General features: G+C 42.8%; 1 protein-coding gene across 1 annotated transcript in view; it reads left to right on the top strand.

The window, feature by feature from the left end:
• The window catches only part of PLCXD2 (phosphatidylinositol specific phospholipase C X domain containing 2), a gene marked incomplete at both ends in the record, with an annotated part of 43,679 nt that extends 20,130 nt beyond the window's left edge, over nt 1–23,549 (top strand). Inside the window, 3 exons of the mRNA XM_080919603.1 lie at nt 8,492–8,952; nt 16,197–16,438; nt 23,393–23,549. Of these exons, the coding sequence (XP_080775729.1) occupies nt 8,492–8,952; nt 16,197–16,438; nt 23,393–23,549 (860 nt within the window). The remainder of the gene's footprint in view (nt 1–8,491; nt 8,953–16,196; nt 16,439–23,392) is intronic.
• Nucleotides 23,550–24,007: the final 458 nt, after the last annotated feature.

Here is a 24,007-nt window from a genome sequence, read left to right on the forward strand (position 1 = left end):
AAAAAAATATGTGGTTGAATGTGTGATTTTTCCCAGAGGTAATTTACTCTTTCAAATAGGGAAATGTGAGGTTGGCTATGTGCCTTTCCATAAATAGCAGATTCCAGGGGTTGCATCTACCTGGTCTCTGGTACTAAACCAACCAAAAAGACTAAAGGGATGGCTGTGTATCTCAGAGCTTGCCTCATATTCCAAGACCCTGAGTTTCTTATCAACTGAAAAGGACAAAGGGGGGAAAGGCCTGTTATGAAATAAGATATTTCAAAACTCAATCCAATTTGCTATTGATCAGTTCTTAAAGTTTTTCTTAAGGAATCTCTATTGATTAAAGGGCTAACCATATTAAAATCAGTAATATCACGGGGAAAAGCCTAGGTGGGTGGGTCTAGCCTTTTACTTTACTTTTCAGTCTGTGACATAACTTTCTCAGCAACAGCAGTTGGCAGAATTGCAGTAGATGAAGGTTTTTTTCCCCCAATGAACTTTCAAAGGTTCCCTTCTCGGCCAGTGACCTCCCAGCTTTCCTTTTCATATGTGTGGATGGGAAATATTATTATTTATGATGCAAGGATTCCCAACCTTTAAATGTCAGCACAAATCAGAGCATGGCCATCCCTCTGTATCTTCTTCCTGCCTAACAGAGGATTGAGGGCAGTGGTTCAGTGGCATATAAACTGGGGAGGGGCATCAAAGGAGCACATCAGTAGCTCCACCTCGGCCTGGCTCGCAGGTTCTACATTCTTACTCTGGGTAGCATCGCCACAGGGAGGTATGCTTAGAGACGTGTTTGGTGAGAGCAGGTAGAAAGATTCTCAGAGCTGGGAAACTTTGCCCCTCACCCCAGTGGCTGGTCCATCATTTCTGGTAATGTGTTGCCTTTCAATATGGCAAACGCAGCCCATGAATGAGGCTGAGGCAGTTGTTATTATAGGAAGTTCACCATTAGCTGTATCTGTGGTTGTGGAGCCTCTGGTACTAGATCACAAGAAGCCTGATGCATCTGCACTACCTCGGTATTCTCCAGGGCAGTGAAGCCTCAGACGGACCGTCTCTGTGGTCAGAAATCTGGTTTCAACTGTTATTATTATATCCCCTGCCACACGCTTGGGCAAGTTAACTGAGCAATATATTTTCATAATGCTGCTCAAATGCTGTGTCTGGCAATTGCCTGTAACTCTCCATGTTGTCTTTGTAACTTTATGGTACATATTACTTTTGTTCCTAGAATGGCTCTCCAATCTATATAAGCAGATTATGACGTTCCATCCTGCTAGCCTTGATATAAGTAAGGTTTTATGAGTCTTCAAAGAGACCGTCTTCATTACAGGATCTTTCTTCTTGCACCTTACTGCCTGTGTCTCCCCTTCCTATGGCACCCCATTCTACCTAAGGTAGATCTGCAGCTATCTGAGGACTCCAGTCCAAATGCAGCCAGCTTAGACGTATGGTGCCACAGAGCATCGCTCCTGATAGACAAGAACCTTCAGAGTCAGAGATCCATGTACGCTTGCAGACAAATTAGAGATCAGCCACCCATTCACAGTGTCACTTCCAAAACATTCTTCATTTTGTTAGAAATAGAGGAGTGGAGCTGTTCCAAATATCGTAGATGTGCTGACTAGCCACATCCCCAACTCTGAGCAGGAGGGAGCATATTTTTTACACGTCAGCCTTAATACCTTTGACTTTTGGAGGCATTTGCCAAGAGCCATAGGCCATTAAGCACTCTGAGTGAGACAATGTGTTTGGGGACATGAATCCCATCTTACTTCTTGAAGTTCTGAGGCTCAGATTCACAACCTTGTGCTTTACTACTGAGCCACACTTAGATTTTAGAAAGTAGTTCTTATTAATAGCCCAGACTAGGCTCAAACTCTGAAACTCTTCTTCCCTAGCCTCCCGGAAGCTGCAACCACAGGAGTGTTCCATCCCTCCTGCTGAGATGTCTTTAATTCCCTATGGACATTCTCTTTCAGTCTCTGTCTAAATCAAGCATGAACTCCAACAAGCAGACCATGAGCCCTGAAACTTGGTGTTAGAACATCTGTCTGAGCCTTTCATTTAGGGTCTATCTTCTGTCTTCTATCTCTTCTTTAAGAAATGGGAGCAAATCACTGTGGTCATTCTTTGGCTTAGACCCTACTGGCTTGTCTCTGCACAGTAAACACACTCTGCTGTTTGCACGGAGCATCATCAAGCCCCTCTTGGCCTTTATTGCTACCCAGAAGCCACTGACCGTCAATATGCTGTGGCTAACATAGCTTAACTAAGAAAAGTATGAGCAAGGGCTTTGGTTTTCTGTGTTTTGGGCATTTTTATTATTTCCTTAATTTTGTTGATTTGAAATAGGATAAGATCCCTGAGGCTCAGATCTTATTTTCTCAGGACACATATTTTGTATATTCTACAATAATTTAGAATTTTAAAAAAATCCTTGACATTCAGTGTAATTTTATGCACCACAATCCCCAGGAGAAAATTGGCTATCATCCAAAGAGATTATATTTGAAGCTGAATTTTATATGTAATAAAAACATGTATCATTTAAACTTGACTTTCTCTCTCCCAGCTCCAAATGCTAACCATTTAGAAGCTTGGTAGTTCCTCAACTATAAATATTTGCTGAGATTTCAATTCTTCCAGATATAATTGGCAGATGGAAAGAGATAGATCATGAATAATAATAAGTCTTAGCTTATTTCACTGCCAAGGACCCCCTCAGTCTTCACAACAAACTAATGTGTCACTAATGTCATTCCCATTTCACAGATGTGGAAACTAAGGCCCAGTATTTCTGTCACACACAGCAAGTAAGCAATAGACCTAGGATGATGAACGCAGTCAGCACGCTACTAGATCTTGTGCTCTTAGCCACGTGGGAACTTCTCCATTTCACTCAGCACTATGGCTGTTTTCCAAGTCAGCCTTACATCCGTCACTCCTAAAAATGTCCTAAAATGACACTTTTGGAAATTGCTAGTTTGGGTCCTTTGGGGTTGAACAGACTTAGAAATGAGAGAGTTGTTCCTGGGAAAAATGTTTGGGAATACTTGAAGAAAACTGGAGATAAGAGAGTTGAATAGTCCTCTAGTATTGTTCGAGGGCAGGAGATGGGACAACCTTTTCTCTATAGGGCCACCTGATGGATGACACGTAAGGAAGGGTTTCTGAAGGGAGTAGGGGACATGCTCATGAGGAATAAGGCCACGGCCTCAGTCTACAATAGCATTACTCAGCATTTTACTCACAGTAACCTTCCCACAATGAGTCTTTTTAAACATCACTGCACTGCTCCAAACAACTGCATTTCAGTTGTAAAGATCTGGAGAGATGGCTCAGTGGTTAGGGGCTTATGCTGCTCTTGTAGAGGACCAGAGTTCAAGTCCTAGCACTCATGTTGGGCAGCTCACAACTTATTGTAACTCCAGTTCCAGGGATTCCAGTGGTGCCCTGGTGTTCTGATCTCCCTAAACACTGCCCACTCGTGGCATACATTCACACAAACACACACAAATTAAAGGGAAATCTTTTTTGAAATTAAAAACATTTAATTTTTTAATTAAAAACATGTGCGTCTGCTTGTGTGCCATGTGAATAGCCATGTTTAGATATAGAGTAGGAGTGTTTTGTTTTTGTTTTTGTGGAGGTTTCTGCCCCCTCTAAGAACCAATTTTATTATAGTTGCCACTAGGGACCATCCCCAAGAATGAAGAAATCAAACCAGGGAAGGTGGGACCAGTGAGCCACCTGGAGAGGCTGTTGAGTTTCAGAGTTGAAGGGCCCCAAAGACAGAGTTGTACCTTTGGGGAGGTGGGGACATAAATATGTGAGTTCAGGGGCTCCCCGATGTACGGTCACCATCCCTAGCTCCCTGGTTGTGATCCAGGTGTGATAAAGAAGTTCACCATCCTCTCCTCATATATTTCAGTTTCTTCTTCCTCCAGTCCTGCTTCTGTGGCTACGAGGAATGTCACTGTACTTTGAAATGTCTGTAGCATAATGTTATGTGCCACGGTGGACTCTGTTGTCTGGATTCTTCTTGTGTTACTTACAAGCCAGGTTCCTAGGGAGCTTGCTTTAATTTTTGTTTTTCTAACTGAGGTCAGAAACTGGCTTCCACTTCAGACTGTCAGATCCGGGTAATGACTGCGGTAGTAACTGAGACCTGCTGCGTGCTCACTCGGGCTCTCAAACCCCCAAGAAGCAACAGGAAGAAGCACCCATGTTGGGCAATTTGTGTTCCAGAAAAAGAACAAACTGGTTGTTCCTGGAACTCACAAGGCCATCTTGATTTTTTTTTTCTTTGTCCCTGGCCTCTTACATGATCTTCTCCAGCAATGCTGTTCAAGAGGGAGTAACCATAACTCTGAACCACAACGCTACTGATCTTCCCCCATCCCAGTCTCTTCCCCTGTGACTCAGCTGCCCTGGTGTCTTTGTTCTGAATTCTACCATAACTGAGTGTACAGCAAAAAGGCCCCAATTAATCTGAGGCAACCTATCCGGTCACCCCTTGAAGACACACTAAGGAAAGCCAAGCCTGATAGCTTCTTCTCCACTAACAAACTGAACCTACTTAGTTGGTCAAAGGGGGCTTTGTGGGTCAGTGAGCTGCCACTAGATACTTGAAAGGCTAGTCATCATAGTAGTGCTTCAGATGTTGAAAACATTCTCCAAGCAAGTTAAAGAGTCTGTGCCTACCAGCTGAAGATAAAATGCAAAGTTAAGCTTGCATTTGTGATAGTGAGTGCCAAAACTGTAATTTTAGCAGAATCGGTGTGTGTGTGTGTGTGTGTGTGTGTGTGCGCGCGCGCGTGCAGAAACAGGTTCTCAGCCCTGACATCAAAGAGATCCTGTCTTATTTAATGTCTTATTTAATGTTATTTGGGTATCTGTCTGTGAACATGCATGAGTATGTAGTCCACATGGCCTGAAACCCCTGGCCACCCTCCTGCCTCTACCTCTGCCTCCTGAGCACTGGGCTCACTGTCAGAGTTCTACATTTCCAGTTTCCTGGGGAAGACTCCACCTGATGGTTTGAACATAGTAAATTGCTTATTTCCGAAGCCTACTGTTGACGTCACCCCAGGAAGTATTTGTTAACCCACCACAAAGAACCCTTGAACTTCGATCAATAATTTATCCAGACCCAGGGACTTGAAAAGACTGAATTTAAAGTCTTTTCTCCCTACCATCCAGTTTCCTTTACGTAACCAGTTACCAAAACGTCATATTTACTTGACTGTTATCTTACTGATTCTGTTAACAAAACATTTCTAGGGGGAAAATAAGCAGAAAGGGCAAAGTATTTAAGAATCCTGTTATTGGGGGATGGTTATATTTGAGTTCTGTGGACCTAGTTAGGACAACCCCGTGATTCATTCAACAGCCTTTATCCATGCCCCATCCTGCAGGCTACAGTGGTGCACAGGGCCTTAGGAAAGATGAGGTGGACTGGGAGATTGAAAGGAAAACTCACGGTGAGACTAGTCCTTCTCAAGAACTCAGTGCACTCTCGTTCCCGTGGAGTGGGCTGGGACTGCTGTGTGTCCTGTGCAATCAAAAATGGCCTCATGGCTGTCACGTTTCTGCACAGTTCTCAGACTGAGCAAAGCATTGGAGGTTGTTAGCACATTTCCCAGTGGATCTGAAACTAGGCTCAGTACCAGCAAGCACACTCCAGAGGTTTGTGTCCCCGCCATGCTTGGCTAACAGCTATTCCCTGGCGCCCAGGCAAGAATTAAGTTGAGTGTGCACCTTGCACTCTGTTTCGTCTTGTGTCCCCAACAGCTGGCTCATTAATGCAATTTAGAAGGAAGAGAGAGCTGGCTGTTCACCATTATATGTAAGGTATTTGCAATAAATCTCTCAATAAGGAGGTTTAAACATTCCCTGCTTCTTAGCAGTCAAAAGAAGCAGAACATTAAGCAGAACCCAGTGAGCCTCATTAGCGACCGGATTCAGTGCAGCAGGTCCGAGGAGACTCGTCCCACATTTCTGTTAGTAATAGCTTTGCTCTTACCTGAAATATGCTGGTAATTTTCTCACTTGTGAGATTCAGTTCACCAATAAATATACCAATTCTTAATATTTAACCGACTCTCCTCTGAGCACTGGAAGCGACATAAAAATGAAGCATGGTTTGTCACCAGTCTTTCTTTTGTTCACATGTATTACTTATAGATATATTCCTTTACTTTTATTTATTATATCTAACATTTGGGGGTGACTGTAGGAAACTGTAATGCACTGTATATTTGAGAAGCGTACAAGGAATTTCTGTCTTGTTCAATCCCATTGTGTATTCATTGCACATGGGACTGTGTGACGTTTGGCCATTTTCATATGAGTGTGTATCATGCTTTGAGCTCACCCCAGGCCTCCTTATGCCTCACCCAACCCTCCCACACTGATCTCCCCATCCCCTGACTCATTTGTGCTTCTGTTTCAATGTCGTGTGAGCCTAAGTGGTTTTATGTGTTGAATTAAAATCTAGGAACCACAAACGAGAGAGAATATGCTGTCTGTGTTTTAGAGGTTGGCTTAATTCCCTTAATGTGACTTTCTCCAGTTGGATTTGTTTTCCTGCAGCTGACATAAATTCGTTCTTCTTTATGGCTGAAAGAGTTCCGTCGTGAATATACGGAACATGTCCTCTAACCAGCCCTCCCCTGCTGGATACTAGGCTGGCTCCATGACAGTTGTGTATGGCGCTGCAATGGACACTGGGCAAGTGTTTCTGTGATGTGTTGACTTAGGGACTTTCAGTGAATACCCATAGTAATGTAGTTGGGACAGATGGGTTTTGGTTTTGTTGTTGTTATTGTTGGATTTTTTTGTAGGAAATCCCTTGCTGATTTCCATAGTGTTTGTACCATATATTCCTGTCCTTGATGCATACAGGTTCTATTATGTCTACATACTTACGAGCAATTGCTGTTGCTTTCTTAATAGCTGTCATTCAGATTAGAATGAGAAGGAATTTCACAGTATTTTTAATTTGCATTTCTCTGATGGCTAGTGAGCTCATACACATTTCATGTGTACTGGGCATTTGTAGTCACCTTTGGGAACTATTCGTCCTTTCATTATTCTGGCAGTCTCTGAGCAATAAAGGTCATTCTGATTTCCAGACTTTTCCTCAATTTCTCAGTGTTCTTTTTTTTTTTTTTTTTTTTTTTTTTTTTTCAGATCGTTTATCTCCTTCTTCAGGTTTATTTCAAGAGTGTTTGTTCATTTGCTTGCTTTGAGGCTACTGTAAATAGTATTGTTTCCCTATTTCTTTCCCAGAATGTTTACTATTAGTATTAACATTGTATCCGCCACTCTGCTGGGAAAAAATCACTATCTATGCTGGCCAGTCTTATGTCAACTTGACACATAGACTAGAGTTGTCTGAAAGAAAGAAGCCCTAATTGAAAAAATGCTTCAGTAAGATGTGGCTGTAAGACATTTTCATAATTAATGATTGATAGGGGAGAACCTAGACCATTGTGGGTGGTGCCATCCATGGCTAGTGTGGTAGTCCTGGGTTCTACAAGAAAGCAGACTGTGCAAGCCATGGGGAACAAGCCAGTAAGTATGACCCCTTCATAACCTCTGCATTATCCTCTGCCTCTAGGTTCCTGCCCTGATTAAGTTCCAGACCTGACTACCTTTGTGATAAACTCTTTCCTCCTCAACTTGCTTCTTGGACATGGTGTTTCTTTGCAGCAAAGAATTCCAAACTAAAACACTATCCGTCTAAGAATTTTTTGTGGAACCTTCAGAGTATCTTATGAACAAAATTAAGTCATCTGCAGACAATGTTGTCTTGTCTACTCCCTTTTAATTTTTTCCTGGTTATAGTGTCCCTGCTAAGACTAAAGACAATACATTGGATAGGAACATTTGACACTTACACATTCTTTACTGGGTTCCTTCTAGTCCTAGTCTTCCCAGGCTTTTCCTATGAAGGAATCAGATATGATTTTATTCTTTACTGATATGCCAGCTCCAGCACTCCTGATGTCAGCACAGGTGTCCATATACCCTCTCCCATTTCAGTGGACCGAATGACACAGAAATGTCCTGTGAGGGGACTTAAGCCTTTTCCTGTTTGCATCTGCTATGATAGCCTCCAGCAGCCATCTTTGCTTTTTCCAAAGGTTTGAGTTTATTTCCTTCAGAATAGCTTCCCAGAAATGAAATTACTAGATCAAAGTGCTATGAATATTTTAAAACTCTGATTTCTAAGCATATTTCTAAATAGCTTTCCAAAAAGTTAGTAATTTACCTTACACTGGCAATATGTGAGAATTATAGTATTACCCTAGGCTTAAAGAGCTGCTAATAAGACTACATTACTTTTATTTGTGTTTATTTCTTTCCCAGCAGGCTAGAAAGTTTTTGCAAGAACTTACTTATAATTTGTGCTCTTCTTTCTCATCTCTGTTGTCATATCAGTTGGATTTTCTCATCTCTGGTCCTCTCCCCTTATTACCTTATCCAGGCTCCCATGATTCATTCAGCTACTGGGTAGACGAAAAGTCCCCAGTGGGGCCAGACCAAACCCAAGCTGTCAAACGCCTTGCCCGGATCTCCTTGGTGAAGAAGTTAATGAAGAAATGGTCTGTAACTCAGAACCTGACCTTCCGGGAGCAGCTGGAGGCTGGCATCCGCTACTTTGACCTAAGAGTGTCTTCCAAGCCTGGAGACACTGACCAAGAGATCTACTTCATCCATGGGCTCTTTGGCATCAAGGTTTGGGATGGGTTGATGGAGATTGATGCATTCCTTACTCAGCATCCTCAAGAGATCATCTTCCTGGACTTCAACCACTTCTACGCCATGGATGAGGCCCACCACAAATGCCTGGTTCTGAGGATCCAGGAGGCCTTTGGGAACAAGCTGTGCCCAGCCTGCAGCGTGGAAAGCATGACTCTGAGGAGCCTGTGGGAGAAGAAATACCAGGTAAGAGGAAGGAGTGATGCATTTCTCAGAGCAAGAACTCAACTCTCTGCTTTTCTAGGTTGAGAGCTGTGAAATAACTCAACCCAAGGCATAGGAACTGGACAGGTAGATTGCTTGAAGTACTGAGCATGTGCAGAAGAGTACCTATATTCTCAGATTTAACAGGCCTGGTGGAAATTCGATTAATGCTTGATGTCTTAGTTACTTTTCTATTGCTGTGATAAAACGTCATGAGCAAGGCAACTAATGAAAGAAAGCATTTAATTTCGCTTATGGTTTCAAAGGGTTAGAGTCAATGATGGCAGAGCAAGGAACAGCTGAGGGCTCCCATCTGCATATTCCAGAGAGGGGGGAGGAAGAGAGAGAGAGAGAGAGAAAGGGAATAGAAAAGGAAAGGAGAGGAGGAGGGGAGGAGGGAGAGAGAGAGAAAGAACACTGAGGATATTACAAGTCTTTTGAAACATCAAAACCCACCTTTAGTGAACACCAGTTACAAGGCCACACCTTCTAATCCATCAAACATTTCTAGCATCTTAGACCTAGAATTTCAATATATAAACTTCCATGGGCCACATTCAACTCCCTGGACTTCATAGACCCGTAGACATATCATAATGCAAAATTTATTTGATCCAAATTCAAACATTCCTACAGTCTTTCATAATCTCAAACCTGTTTCAAAGTCTGAAGTCTCATCTGAGATTCAGGGCAGTCTCATAGCTGTAACCTCTACAAAATCAAAAGCAAAGAGCAAATTACATACCTTCAACATGCAATGGCACAGAATATACATTACAATTTTCAATGGAAAGAGAATGTGGTAAAAAAAAAAAAAAAATAGTAGACCAAAGTAAGACTAAAACCCAGCAGAACAAACTCCAGATCCTGCACCTTCATATCCAGTGTCAAAAGTCTTACATGGTTTTGTCCTTATAACTTTGCTGTTGGCAACACACTTCTGCCTCTTGGGCTAGTTCCACTCCTCATATGAAGCTCACTTTGTCAGAAATTCCACAACTCTGGCACCTCTGACTTCTCCAACACAGTCTAGGTTTACAGTCACAGCTTCATGCAAGGGTCTATTGGGGCCTTCATGCAGGGGTTCCCCTGCCTTATACCTCGCTTCAGTGGCTCTCCTTCACTATGGAGGAAGATACCACTGGATTCTTCATGACTCCGAAAATCCAAACAGCGTGAGTGACACTGCCATGTTTGACTACCAACTTGGTACCCTAAAATCATATTTGTAGAAGCTTTGATGTGCTGTTGCCTTTTTTCAAGCAGAAAATTCCTTTTTAGAAATTTTCTCGTAAAAGCTTATCTGGGTGAAGTCTGACCCTGAGGGCACCCATCCCTTTATTCTGTTTAAGATCAAGCCTCTCCTTAATCTTTTCATGTCTTTCAGAACAAGTCTTGGCACCAACATTCAATTTGGTGCCCTTTTTTCCTTCTTAAAATATATAGTCTGCATTTATTGCAAACACTTGCTCGTTTTAACTGTAGATCTGTGCAATTACCATGGGACAGAGTCAATATTAAGCTGTCTTGAAATTTCCTCTGCCAAAGAAATTAGTCTAAAATGCTGTGATTTAGCCTTAGGAAAATTCATAGAACAAGGACCAAAAGCAGCCACATTCCTTGTGAAAATATGGTCTCTAGCCCCGTTGTTGATATTAGTCCCCTCTGAAACTACATGAGCTGAGCCTCTATAGTCTACATTGATCTCAGCATCTACTAGGATTGCCCATTAAGTCCTGTGTATACTGTTCTACATTTCCCCCAGTCTAAAATCTCAAATATTTCCTCTTTCCTCCCCAAACTAGCACAGTCAGGCCTGCCAGAGCAATACCTCACTTCTGGTACCAACTTCTGACTTTGTTATATTTCCATTGCTGTGATAAAACAGCATGACCAAGGCAACTTAGAAAAGAAAGAGTTTGATTTGGCTTAAGGTTTCAAAGTCCATGATGGCAGAGCAAGGCTATAGTGACAAGATTTAGCAGAGAACTCGCATCTTGATCCACAACAGTGAGGCAGAGAGAGAAAACACTGGGAACTGCACACGCCCTTTGAAACCTCAAACCCCATCCTCCGTGACATACTTTCTCTAACACGGCCACACCTCTTAATCCTTTTCAAACATTTCTACCAACTGGGGGACCAAATATTCAAATATATGATCAATAGGAAACGTTCTCATTCAGACTGTCACACTACTAAATATTTAATTTGCTTGCAGTCTATTTGACATCTAAATTAACTTTTAATGGCTTGGCCACTATCTGCCTAAGGCAAAGTTGTAAAATAAGCCAATTGGTCAGTAGAACACTATTCTGTCTTATCTAAGATTTGTTTAATACCCTCTATTCATGCCCCTCCCCCAATAAAGATGACCCCCTAAACCTACACCTCTCAGGAACATGTTTAGTAAAAAGATAGGCCTCAGATCCACTCTATTCTGATGCCATGGTGATACTTTACAATCATAAGGACAGGTGTCCTGGTCCCAGCACAAACAAAACAAGCCAAATGTCCCCAACAGATGACAGTAACTCCAGCTCCATGAGAGAAGTAAACAGGTGGGTCTCTGGCACTTCTAGCTTAACTAAGAAAATGTAAGCTTTGAATTCAGGGATAGACTCTGCCTCAAAGGAATAGGTGAAGAGCAATAGAGGATGCTGATGTTCTCATCTGGCTCACATATACTTAAACTCACAGGCGCGTACATGCATGAGCACATGCACACACAATGAAATAAATAATACAAATTGTAAAAACAAACGTTTAATTCAAGGAGGAGGATCTTTGTGTTGAAAATGAGCTTAGTTATTTGTTTTAAAATATCTATCGAGTACCAAATAGAGATAGTATTTTTTCAACTGTGTAACACATTTCCCCTCTCACACCTAAGTTTAATAATGTTCAGACTCGAAGACCAAATTTAATCTGATACACTTATTTATTTGTTATGGGATCATGCTATGTTGTAGTTCAGGCTTGCCTGGAACTCTTGAAAGGCCTACTCAGTTTAACTGAGACATCAGAATTAGATAAACTGTTTTGATCTTCTCAATAACACTAGGAGATGGACACTTGATATTACTCTCATTTTACAGATGGGAAAATTGAGGGATGGAGATACTGCAGCAACTTGCCAAGGATGCACTGTGAATGAGTGTGTGGGTCAGGGTTCCCTCATTGGCTGGTTTCTCTGTAGTATTTCCATAGGTCTTGATGACTTTCACAACGCCTTTTTTGTGTTGTGAAATAAAAACACTTTGTTTTCATTAGGAGCCTATTCTCAAAGGGCCTAGGACTGTTCACATTGAGAAAGGAAGATGGCATTTGAATGAGGGGCAAGGTTAGTTTAAATATGAGGCCAGGTAACCTTTTATAATTTGGTACACAGATGATATTCTGGATGGTTGGCAGACTGAACAAACTGGCAGGTTCCTGGAGGTCACTGGCCAGCCAGTCTGGCTAAATAGAACTTTAGATTCACCAAGAGACTCTGTCCCAGAAAATAATGGTTCGGGGAACAGAAGAGGATTCAGCAGGAGGAACTTGCTGCCAACCCTAACTACGTGAGTTCAAGTCTCAGGACCAACAGGGTAGAAATAGAGAACTGAACCCAGTTGTTGCCCTCTGGCTTCTACTTAAAAAGAGTGGGAAGCTATAGCCAACAGCAACCTCTAGCTGGCCCTACACATGTACATAGGCATGCATGTGCACCTGCTTGCACATATGAACACACCCTCACTAACAAGTGCACATACCAAACATGACACACACACTCAAACTTAGCCGCATGCTGGCACATTCACATATACAGGCTGATTTGGCAGTGTTATCCACTACAGATAGTCCTATGGTTATGGAGGGAAAAGACTGAAATGATATAATAGAAAAGGAGAAAGTATCCCCAACTTTAATGTCTCCTAACAGCTGGGACAGGAGCGCTCTAGGAGAGCCAGCAGTCATCGGCCCCATGCTGGGGCAGTGTCACACTTGTGATCAGGCCTTAAATATTCATTATGTAATGAGCTGCTGCCAAAGCTCCCCAGCCCTCCCGAGTGTTTTATTACTGGAATTTAATATCAGGAAGTACTCTACCCCCAGTCGCATTTCATTCACTCAACATGTAATTATGTCACAGATCACAGATTATAGATGCATTCTCTAGTAGATAAGGTTTTAAAGGTACAGTAAATTGGAGGATTTAGCCTACAGTTTGTAAGTATTTGAGATGTAAATGAGAAAGTAGGAAATCTGAGACTCGCCAGGCCATGTTGCTGTTATTTATTTATTCCCTTTACTTCCCTATCAGAGCCCCCCTTACCTCCCAGTCCCTCCCTCACACGACCCCTCCCCCATCCCTTCTTCATCTTTGAGAAGGGTGAGGTCCTCTTTGGTTAACAACCCAACCTGACACCTCACTACAGGACTAGGTCTATTCTCTCCGACTGAGGCTTGCCAACACAGCCCAGTTAGAAGGACAAGATCCACAGATAGACATCTTCAGCCCCAGGACTCGGGGGGGGGGGGGGGGGAAGGAGTGGGTGGGTCTCTGAGTTTGAGGTCATCTCTGCAGAAGGAGAGAACCAACTCCTGCAAGTCTATTTTTATGTCCACGTGTATGCCATGGCATGTTCACTCCCACCGACCAGAAGAAGAATTCATAGAAATGATTTACCTAAGGTAGATGGCAATTGTAAGATAGGATGAGCCTGGTGTCCTACATGGTGTGAAGAAAGGGGTTTTATAATCTATGGAGAACTAGAGCACACCATGAGCCGGTACCCCAGAGGCCCCAGTAAAGGAACCACCTGAGGGACTGTTCTAAAAGAAATGAGACAGGAGATCTTTCAGAGTAAAATGGCACAAGGAGACAGGGAGGGAGATGCTGTGAGCAGGCCCAAAGAGAGTCTCTACACGTGCTTTACAAGCCGAGATCCCCCCCTGCAACCTTCCAATCAGACTATCCAAAAAGACCAAGGGGGAAGGACAGAAAGCCCCTCTTGTGTGATTTGTACTAACGACACATTTTCTGAGACAGAGTACAGTTGAGTACTGTCCTTTAGTGTATGGATGCACCACCTGCTAGGCCTATCATAGGGCTGCAGGGCTTCCTGCCCATCCCCCAACCCTGCTGCCCAGGGCAGCGAGCCTTCAGGCTTCACCCTGCCAACCTAACTAGTTTCAGTGGCAGGAGAAAATCTTTGGGTCTCCCCAGCAATCTGCTTACAGTGAGCCTGTGATTAACCTCATTAACACATGTGTTTACTATGGTCACCATTAGTGCTCAGCATTACTCAGAACCATTAAGAATCAGAAGGGTAGACATTACCCCACTGGCAGCCTCTCTGCCTCTGGGCATTCAAAAGGTCTGGCGCCTTTGTCATCATCTGAACACACTGGAAATGAATGAACATATAGAATCCCCCCTCCCGAGTGCCTGAAAGATTACTCAGAGGATTACAGTCCATAGGGTAAACATGAACTAGACATTCCTCTGGGAAGAGCTCACCCATGCCCCTAAGGGGAAAAATACAGCTCTTCCAATAAACCACACAGCAGAGCTTAGAATTGGGGCAATCAGAATAGCAATCTTCTGTCCCCCAGCTGCCTCCCAGAAACTAATTAATGCTGTGGATATAGCTTGCTAATTATTTTCAAAATTACTGCCATCTCCGGTGGCCCCACTGGAGGCCCATGGCCTCTACATGGTCTTCCCTGAAACTAGTGGCCCATTGCTTTCCTCTCCTGGGATGGGTAATTTCATTAGAGCCAGTGCATACAACTGAAAATCTATTCATTCCCAAAGGAGTTCTCACTGTTTATCCAAACTCCAAGAGCTCTGCTTACTCCAGGTGTCAACGTCATGAGCACTGGAAGCATGATTTCCGGACCAGACTGGTTTCAGCCTGGTATGCAGAGACTTCCCAGGGACTGTGTGTGAATGGAATATAATAGGGTTGTCTGGTTGGTTAAAAAAAATCACAACAAAAAACTACATCTTCAGTTTTCCTCCCTTGAATACTTACCAGTCATATATGCTGGCAAAAGAATCTTGTTTCTGTAGGGTTGGCCCTGCCTGTCAATTTTCCTTGGGGAGATAGCCTTGTCACATTCTCTTCAGGGGTGGGGGATAGCCTTGTCACGTTCTCTGCAGATTCCCTTAAGATACCATTCATGCTCCTAACTAAATCCTAGTTAGTGGAGCTTATTAGACCCTATAAAAATAATTCTATGCATTTATCATAAGGCCTCTACATTATTTTCATACAAATATGTCATATGATTAAGTATATGTCCTTTATTTCTTATAATTTTCCTTTATAATCTTGTCTATTTTTTGCATTTATTAAAAACACATCCGTGAGAAGGTGCTCTGAGGGTTTACCATTTGCATGACCAAAAAGGTATTCATCTTTGAGTTAAACAGCAAGTTCTCAGTAACTCTTCGTCTCTTTACTTTTCAAAAGTACTATATAGAGCCAGTGAGGTGGCTTGGTCTGTCAAATATGCCACCAAGACTGATGACCTAAGTCCCATTTGCTTGAAGGTGAGAACTAACTCCCCAAAGTTGTATTCGGACTACTACATGTGTTCTGCAACAATTCATGTACCAGCACATCTCTCTGACATGCACAAAATAAATAAACGCATGTAATAAAAACATTATCTGTGCAAAACACAGCTCTCACCTCAAAAAGAACAAGAAATAGTTTGTTATTGAGCCAAATAGGAAAGGACTGGGAACACAGACTCAGGTTATCTGGAACAACATACCTACTGTCACATGAAATTTGGTTAACCAAGGAACTAAAGAAAGCCATAAGACAAGACTTATCAACATTGGTAGGGAACACAAGATGGCAGGGTATAGAAGAGAAGTCACTACAGGTTTAGGATGCAGTGTGTGAACATGTTTGTTCTTGGAAGCTGGTGATCTGCTCTGAATACATGTTAGGTCAGGCACCAGTGTAAACAATGAACACCTACTGAGAGGAGCAAGACTAGCCCAAGAGAACTTGACTGTAGACCCCAACATTCTTACGTTCTACAACCACGAAGTTCTAATCTGTTGTTTAGCCCCATAAAACCTTGCACAGAGATACAGTTTTTTTCCCCCTTCAGTTTACGTGAATACTTCTGCTGCTTCTGAGTATGGTTGTCCACTTCTCTCTCTCCATTCGAGTACTCAGCTTTTAAATGTCCTTTTTCTGTTCTGAACATTTTAGGTTCTCATTTTCTACCACTGCCCCTTCTACAAGCAATACCCATTCCTGTGGCCAGGGAAGAAGATTCCAGCACCCTGGGCAAACACCACAAGTGTGCAAAAGCTGATTCTCTTCTTGGAGACCACCCTGAGTGAGCGAGCCCCTCGTGGGGCCTTCCATGTCTCCCAGGCCATTCTTACCCCAAGAGTGAAGACCATTGCCCGAGGCCTGGTGGGGGGGCTCAAGAACACACTAGTTCACAGGTAAGATGTGGCTCCTACCCTGAAGGTGGGGTTTATATGACTGATTCATTGGTGGTGATAGCTGGCTGATTGTTTGGTTTAGTTTAGTTGATTGGTTGATTAGTTGGTATCTTGCTTGAGACAGTTCAGGCTGGACTGGATCTCACAATCTTCCTGTCTTTGCTTCCCTAATACTGGAATTATAGGTTTACATTCTTTGTCCCATACCCCAGAAGGAAATAGTTCAGTTAGTAAAGTTCTTGTCTTGCAAGCATGAAGATTTGATTTTTCAGAACCCCTGCAAAAACAATCCTAAACACAGTGAGCCCACGTGATCCCAGAATGCAACACTGAAGCAGAAACAGCTAGATTCCTGAGGCTAACTGTCTGGCCAGCCTCACTTAAATGGCAAACTTTAGGCCAGTAAGAGACTCTAAATCATGGCTCTGAAGAATGAGATCCACGGTTGTCTTATGGCCTCCCACACAAGCACATACACATGTACCTACACAAAATTATATCTACACACATATCAATACACAATGTGCCTATATACAATTATATCTACACCAATATCAATACAAATGTGCCTACACATAATTATATCTGCACACACATCAGTGCACTTGCACACAACGTTTATCTTGATTTTATTCTCATAACAACAGTAAAACTTTGAGAATCACAAATAAACTCACTAAGCATACTATTTTGAAAAGCTGAGGATTCTGGGAGCAGTATAGAAATGGTGATCAAAGAATACATTGATAATTTGCATTATTTCACGAATACTCACTATATTTTGAGACTATGACAAGCACTCTGAGCCAGTGTCACCAAATGTTTTGTTTGTATGACACACACTCACTGCCCACACAGCTGGCTTGGATGCTCACGGTTTAAGAGGCATTAAATACAGGCTGCTGTGCTCCAATCTAGGGACTGCAATATGGTCCTCCATGAATTTGTTCTTTCTTCTTTGGTGACCATGAGTCTTGAGTACCATGCCACGGCCTCAAATTCTTCCTTGGGATAGAATTAGGTCTGATATACAGATAAACAGGGATGATGGAGTCATTTTCTGTGAGATGATATTCTTTGTCCTGGACACCAGTGAATGATGGATAAAGCGTGTCAATAAAGCATCTTACATGTATATGCACATTTGGGTATATATGTAGATTGTGTGTGTATATATGTGTGTATGTGTATTGTATTTGTATATGTATGTGTATAATGCACGTGTGTGTGTATATATGTATATGATATATGTATATATACACTTTTCAGTAGGCTATCTTTTGTAATACAAGTTGAAGAAACCAATGTATTTAGGTTTTCTAAAAGTAATATTTTACAAGAATCTGCGTAGTTCTTGATTTCTGGTGACTGGAATTTGGATAGTGAAAGCTCTGTTCAGTCACATAATCACATGCACAGTCACATGGCCAGACAGTCACATACCCAGTCACAGTCATTTGGTTCTGAGTTCGAGAGCATGATTTCAGATGATAGCCATGTGCCTAGTCAGGAGTTTAAAAGACAAGTGGCAAGCGTTCTCTTCCTTTGTGCTGCTGAGAACTCCTGGTAATGCCAACCATGGATAGAGCCACAGGCTCCTTTCCATGCTGCCCTTCTAAGTCTCCGTGGAATTAACCGTACTCAGCTGTTCTCGGCGGCATTCAGCTGGGCTGGCCATGGAGCCGCTCACCTGCAATCCCCAGCTCGGGGAAGGCTGAGGCAAGGGAACTGAGTTCAGAGCCAGGAGAAGCTATGACTGGGTGAGTTGGTGACACTCTGGGGACAAGGGTATGGTAGAGTGAAACCCTGACTGATTTCAGTCCACCAAACTCAGTCTCCAAGAGTGTTGAAATTATAAGTGTGAGCTACCATGTCTGGCAATAATCGAAGCAAATGAAATCAAAACAAACAAACAAAAAACCTTAATCCAGTATAGTATTTCTTAAAAGAGCGTAGGATTAAACATTTTCTTTTTTATTTTTATGTTCAAGTTCCTATTCCATTTTTCTTATTCTTTTGATAAATTTGTAGCTTAACATCATTTACACATTCAATGAAGTCAAGTGTTCTGTATGTCAAGAAAAACAGAAAGAGTGCCTGGGACACAGAGGCCTCCATAGCCTTTGCCCCGTAAACACAGTCTTTCATCAAGATCTAACATGAGCAGTTCTGTGGACGTGAATGAAGACCAGTCCACTGCAAATCTCTGTGGGCAGCTGAGACTACTTCCCACGAAGGCTGGGCCCTTTATTCTGAATAAAAGGTGCCCTGTTACAAATGGTTATATTTTATTCTTAAATTCAGGCCAGTGCTTTGAAGTAGAGCATCTAAGGCCCTTGTGTGTCCTCATGTAAGACAATGCTCAGGGAAGCTGAGCGATCCAGCATCACAGATCACAGCTAAGATTACAGCTCCTGTAAGTGCCAAGGGCCTGTCAGGACTGCCGGGCCCCTCCTGTGCAGTCCTGGGCACTGCTGTGAGCAGAGAGGATGTCTGAGCTCTGTTTCTCAGTGTTCCCAGACCCGTGACTGAGTTAGCAGTGCTGGTCAGTTCACACTGGTTACAGCCGGTAACCCACATGTCCCTATTCTTCTCAAGCTGGGCTTCCTCAGTCTTGTTGCTGATGAATCCCAGCCTCTCTGGTGGTAACCAAGACAGCGTGAGCTCAAGGCACGGTCTCCCGGCTGGTAGTGAGAATGTGTCCCTTAAATGAGTCACTCTCTTGCCATCCTAGCCCTTTCTGGTCATGGGAGTATTAGGGTGTGATCCTACATTCCTCTGCCTACACATCAGTGGACGAGGAATGTGGCTTTGGTTAGGAGTCTGTTCCAAAGTACCAAAACCACATGACTCTTATTTCACCACTGAGTAATCGTGGGCTCTCCACCCTCAGCACCAGCACCCTGAAAGCTGTGTGCACTGGCTAACCATGCAGGGGTGGTGTGTAGCTCATTCCAAGCACTGATCAACAGCTCAGAGCCATGGAAGACCCAGGGTGTCTTCCTTCTGGTGACCAGTAGGTAAGAAGGTAATGTCCAACATTCAGATGAACTTCGAACACGAGAATCTATTGTTCACTTTGGTTCATCATCCTGGAAGGAAGCCGCAAACACATATAGACGATTCAGACTGGATTTCTGTTGTAGTTTTTTTCAGCCTGGAAGACCCCTACCTGACCCATAGTACTCACAGTGAGTCGGGGTGTAATCGGGAGACTGGAGTTCAGCCTGTAGGCATAGTACTCACAGTGAGTCGGGGTGTAATCGGGAGACTGGAGTTCAGCCTGTAGGCATAGTACTCACAGTGAGTCAGGGTGTAATCGGGAGACTGGAGTTCAGCCTGTAGGCATAGTACTCACAGTGAGTCAGGGTGTAATCGGGAGACTGGAGTTCAGCCTGTAGGCATAGTACTCACAGTGAGTCGGGGTGTAATCGGGAGACTGGAGTTCAGCCTGTAGGCATAGTACTCACAGTGAGTCGGGGTGTAATCGGGAGACTGGAGTTCAGCCTGTAGGCATAGTACTCACAGTGAGTCAGGGTGTAATCGGGAGACTGGAGTTCAGCCTGTAGGCATAGTACTCACAGTGAGTCGGGGTGTAATCGGGAGACTGGAGTTCAGCCTGTAGGCATAGTACTCACAGTGAGTCAGGGTGTAATCGGGAGACTGGAGTTCAGCCTGTAGGGTCCCTATGAATATCACCGAATTATGTTCCCTCTCCTCAAAACCTTGTATTAAAATAATAACCCAACCAGGCATGGGGGTGCATACCTTTAGAATGAGCACTCCAGAGGCTTAGGCAGACAAATCTTTGTGAGTTCAGGGCCACCCAGACTTAAGTACTGAGACCCTCTCTCAAATAGAATAAAACCTTAATCTGAAGGTGAGTAAATTTGGAGAGATTTCATTTTAAAGAGGGAATTAAGTAGAATGGCCATGACAGTGGGTTCTAATCTACTCACACTGAAATCCAAAGAAAATTTAAACCCAAAGACAATAGAAGCTAAGCGTGGCAATATAAGCCTGTAATCCCAGCACTCTTGTAGAAGAGGTGACATTCAAAGTCACTTTAAATATGTGATACAATCTCTAAAAACAAACAAAAAGCAAGAGACTACAGGAATATGTGTGTGCACACAGAGAAAATGACACCTGGGGGATGTGGAGAGGAGCTTGGGGAGGAAGAAATTACCTGCAAACCAAGAATAAGGGCTTCAGAAAAAGTCCAGCCCCGAGGCATCTTAACTTTGAGCTTGCAGCCTCTAGAACAGGGGAAATAACTCCAATTCTTTGAAGTCAACAGTGTATATGTTATTATGACAGAGCAAGTGATTTAACACAGTCCGTTGTACAATGGGGTGTTCCTGCACAAGTTTTTGGGATTTCTGGGATGAGCTTTTCTTCACCACTTAAACTAGAAAGTATAGATTATAGTCTGCAAAGGGTTGCTTCTAGGTGTTAAGTAGCATTTCTTCAGAATGACCAGCAGATGGCGCAGGATCTCCAAACATAGACTGACTAGGGTTCTTTTGAATCTCTAAATGTACCAGGCTCACTACCACTGTGTTCTTCATGTGGACTGCTGTGAAATTTTGGTCTTTGTCTTTGAGACTTCTGTGTTCTTCAGCCCCTCACCTCAACACCTTGTCATGTGGATAAATAAGGAACTTCCTATCCCTACTCCCCCAAGTGTTTCTCTCTCTACTTTTCTTTTTTTTTTTTTTTGGTCAAATACATGACACTGGTCTATGCAGCCATTGCTCTGAACACTTTCCATGTACTGTCTTTCTGACTCATCCATTTTCGCATGGAAGAGCAGCTGAGGGACAAGGAGTTATAGTAAAGTAAGATCTTTAAGTGTCCCAGCTAAAAATGGAAGGACTTTTATCAGTCATAACCAGCTAATACAATTTTTTAAAAAAGCAAATTGATAAATCTGTCTATTTCAGCCCACAGCAGTGTAGTCTCTGTTGAGAGAAGAGCTGAGGTCTTAACATCACTCCTTCTGGAAGACTAAGAAATGAGGATGCATCATGGTAGAGCAAGGGCAGCTTCATGGAGGATAGAAAGGGGGGAGGGGAGACAGTCAGAGAGATCATGAGGACCTGTATGTTAGCTAGAGCAAATCCCACCCAAAGGATTCCGGTAGTGAGCTGTGTTTACCATGATGCAGAATAGCCAGTTGCCATGATTGTTCTTCTCCTCTCTGCTTCCTCAGTCCTATGTCACATTAGGTTGAAAGTGTTATTTACATCAGGAGCTCTGAGCCTCTGTCACACCCGAAGCCTTCTGTTTATAAAATTACCTCAGCCACTGTATTCAAGAGGCAGCTGATTAAATATTAATCTATTAAGGAGCCATGAACAGTATAACAGAGGATAACTAGCTCTGTGGAAAGTGAATCCTGACCCTTACTCTATGCCTTTTGTAAAAATTAACTGCTGCTGGTTTTTAAAAAGTAAGATAAAGGTGAATCCCCTGAAGCTTTCAGAAGGAAATGCAGAAGGATATCTTCGTGAATTGGAAGTGGATGTGTTTCTTAGGCAAGTTCCAGAAACTAAAACAAGCAAACAAACAAACCAAAATGATGGGGGATTGATAGGATGACAGTTGTTAAGAGCCCTTGCTGGAGAGTTGGCAAAGCTGAAGACACAAGTTCAGGTCTCACCCTCCAACTTCAGCTCCCAGGGACCCAACTCCCTCTTCTAGAGTCTGTGAACACCTCTGCACACACATGGGGATACGCCCTCATAAGGACACATCTACACCTCTGCACATACTCCCGAATGCCCTCATGAGGACACATCCACTTAAATAAATCTTTTTAAAGAAAGAAGATAACCAGTTGCACTCCATCAGAATTAAGGAATCCAGGCTCCTCAAGATACTTTGTTAAGGAAAATAAAGACAAGCTGCAGGGTAGAAGAAATGATTGCCAAATATATCTGACAAAAGGCTAGTGTCCGGGATGTAAAAATAATTTCTAAAATCTAATATTTAAAAGAAGAATGAATACTATTAAAACATGGTGTGCAGAACTCTCAGAGAACAAATACAAAAGGATAAAGATCATTGATTAAAAACTCACTGGAAAAGTTGTTAAAGTGATGAGTAGATAGAGAAAGGTACACACGTCCAGTCTGCACTCCCAGCAATCCTCCTGCCTCAACCTTCCATGGGTTAGAATCACAAGCATCAGTCTTCAGACTTGGTTTAGAATGCCTAGCCTTCAAAACACTAGTGGGACCAGTTTTGCGGGAGAATGTTAACGGTCCAGAGCTTTCCTGTTCTGTTAGTGGGACTGTAAAAAGAGGCCCCTCGAGGAACGCTCTGGCAGTTTCTTATAAAACCAAATATAAATAAATGCTATCACAGACCAGTTTGTCCCTTGATTTTCATCCAAGTAAAATAAAAGATGATGCCCATAAAAAGACTCATAGAAGAAAGCCCACACTAGTTCATTTGTAATGGCTGCAAATTAAACACAGACAGTGTATCTGTCAATAGGAAAGTAGAAAGGCCATATTGGATTCATAGATAGAGATGCACTAATAGTTACATGACAAGCAAAAGGTAAAATGCCATGGCAAGAGATGGTGGCAGATCCACTTACTGTAAAACTTTTTTTAATTTGCCATATGTTTTAAACTTTTCATGAGGAACCCTAAGAACCTAACAATAAGAGGGCTATTGGACCTGGCATTATGAGGTCTGGTTAATGTGGCTGTCTGTTTGAGGCTGGAAGCAAATAGCCATTTGCATAAGAGAAGCCTTGGAAAGGTCAGTTCTGGTGGAAGGCTGATCATAGCCAGGGAGATAAAAGGCTTGCGTTTGGGTAGCCGAGGGGTTTATGTACTTCTGATTTTGTAGTAACAGACATGGCTTATTTCCTTTTCTGGAGTTGTCACTCTAACCCTGACCATCTATCTCTTCTCACCCAACCCTTTCTCTCTGTAGGAATCTCCCTGCCATCCTTGATTGGGTGAAGACTCAAAAGCCTGGAGTCATGGGCGTCAACATCATCACATCTGACTTCATAGACCTGATAGACTTTGCCACGACTGTGATTGAGTTGAACGACCTTCTAGAGGATCAAGCTCTGACCAAGTGTTGAATTCATGCTTTGTTTAATTTGATGTTGAGGTTCTTGATCCAAGGTAGGATTCTAGAGGGTTAGAGTAAAGATGGCTCACTCCTAGGCAGTCACAGGAAAGTGAGGAGGAAGAAGAAGGCCCTCTTCCTTTCCTCATGTAGCTGTTTGGACTTAAAAAAAAAAAAAAAAAAACTAAGGGTTTTCATTGCATTTTCCCCAAATGAGACTTTTACAAGCTTAAGTCTAAGAGAAGAATGCATATTTCCTATGGTTAACATCAGGATCTCCCCAGTGGCTTGTGGAGGCCAGTGGAAGATGGAAGCATCCTTTTCAGGTCCCTTGGGATATGCAACATCTTCATTGGCCCAGCTTTCTGTTGTCTTCTGGGATCATTTGAGCCTGTGTGAAGACTAAATCAGGAAGGTATTCCTGGTCAGAAGAATGGCACAGGCAAGCATGGTCCATCCTGAGAGGTCTCT

The sequence above is a fragment of the Micromys minutus genome (assembly GCF_963924665.1).
Source record: "Micromys minutus genome assembly, chromosome: 7".
In the NCBI taxonomy this organism is placed as follows: domain Eukaryota; kingdom Metazoa; phylum Chordata; class Mammalia; order Rodentia; family Muridae; genus Micromys; species Micromys minutus.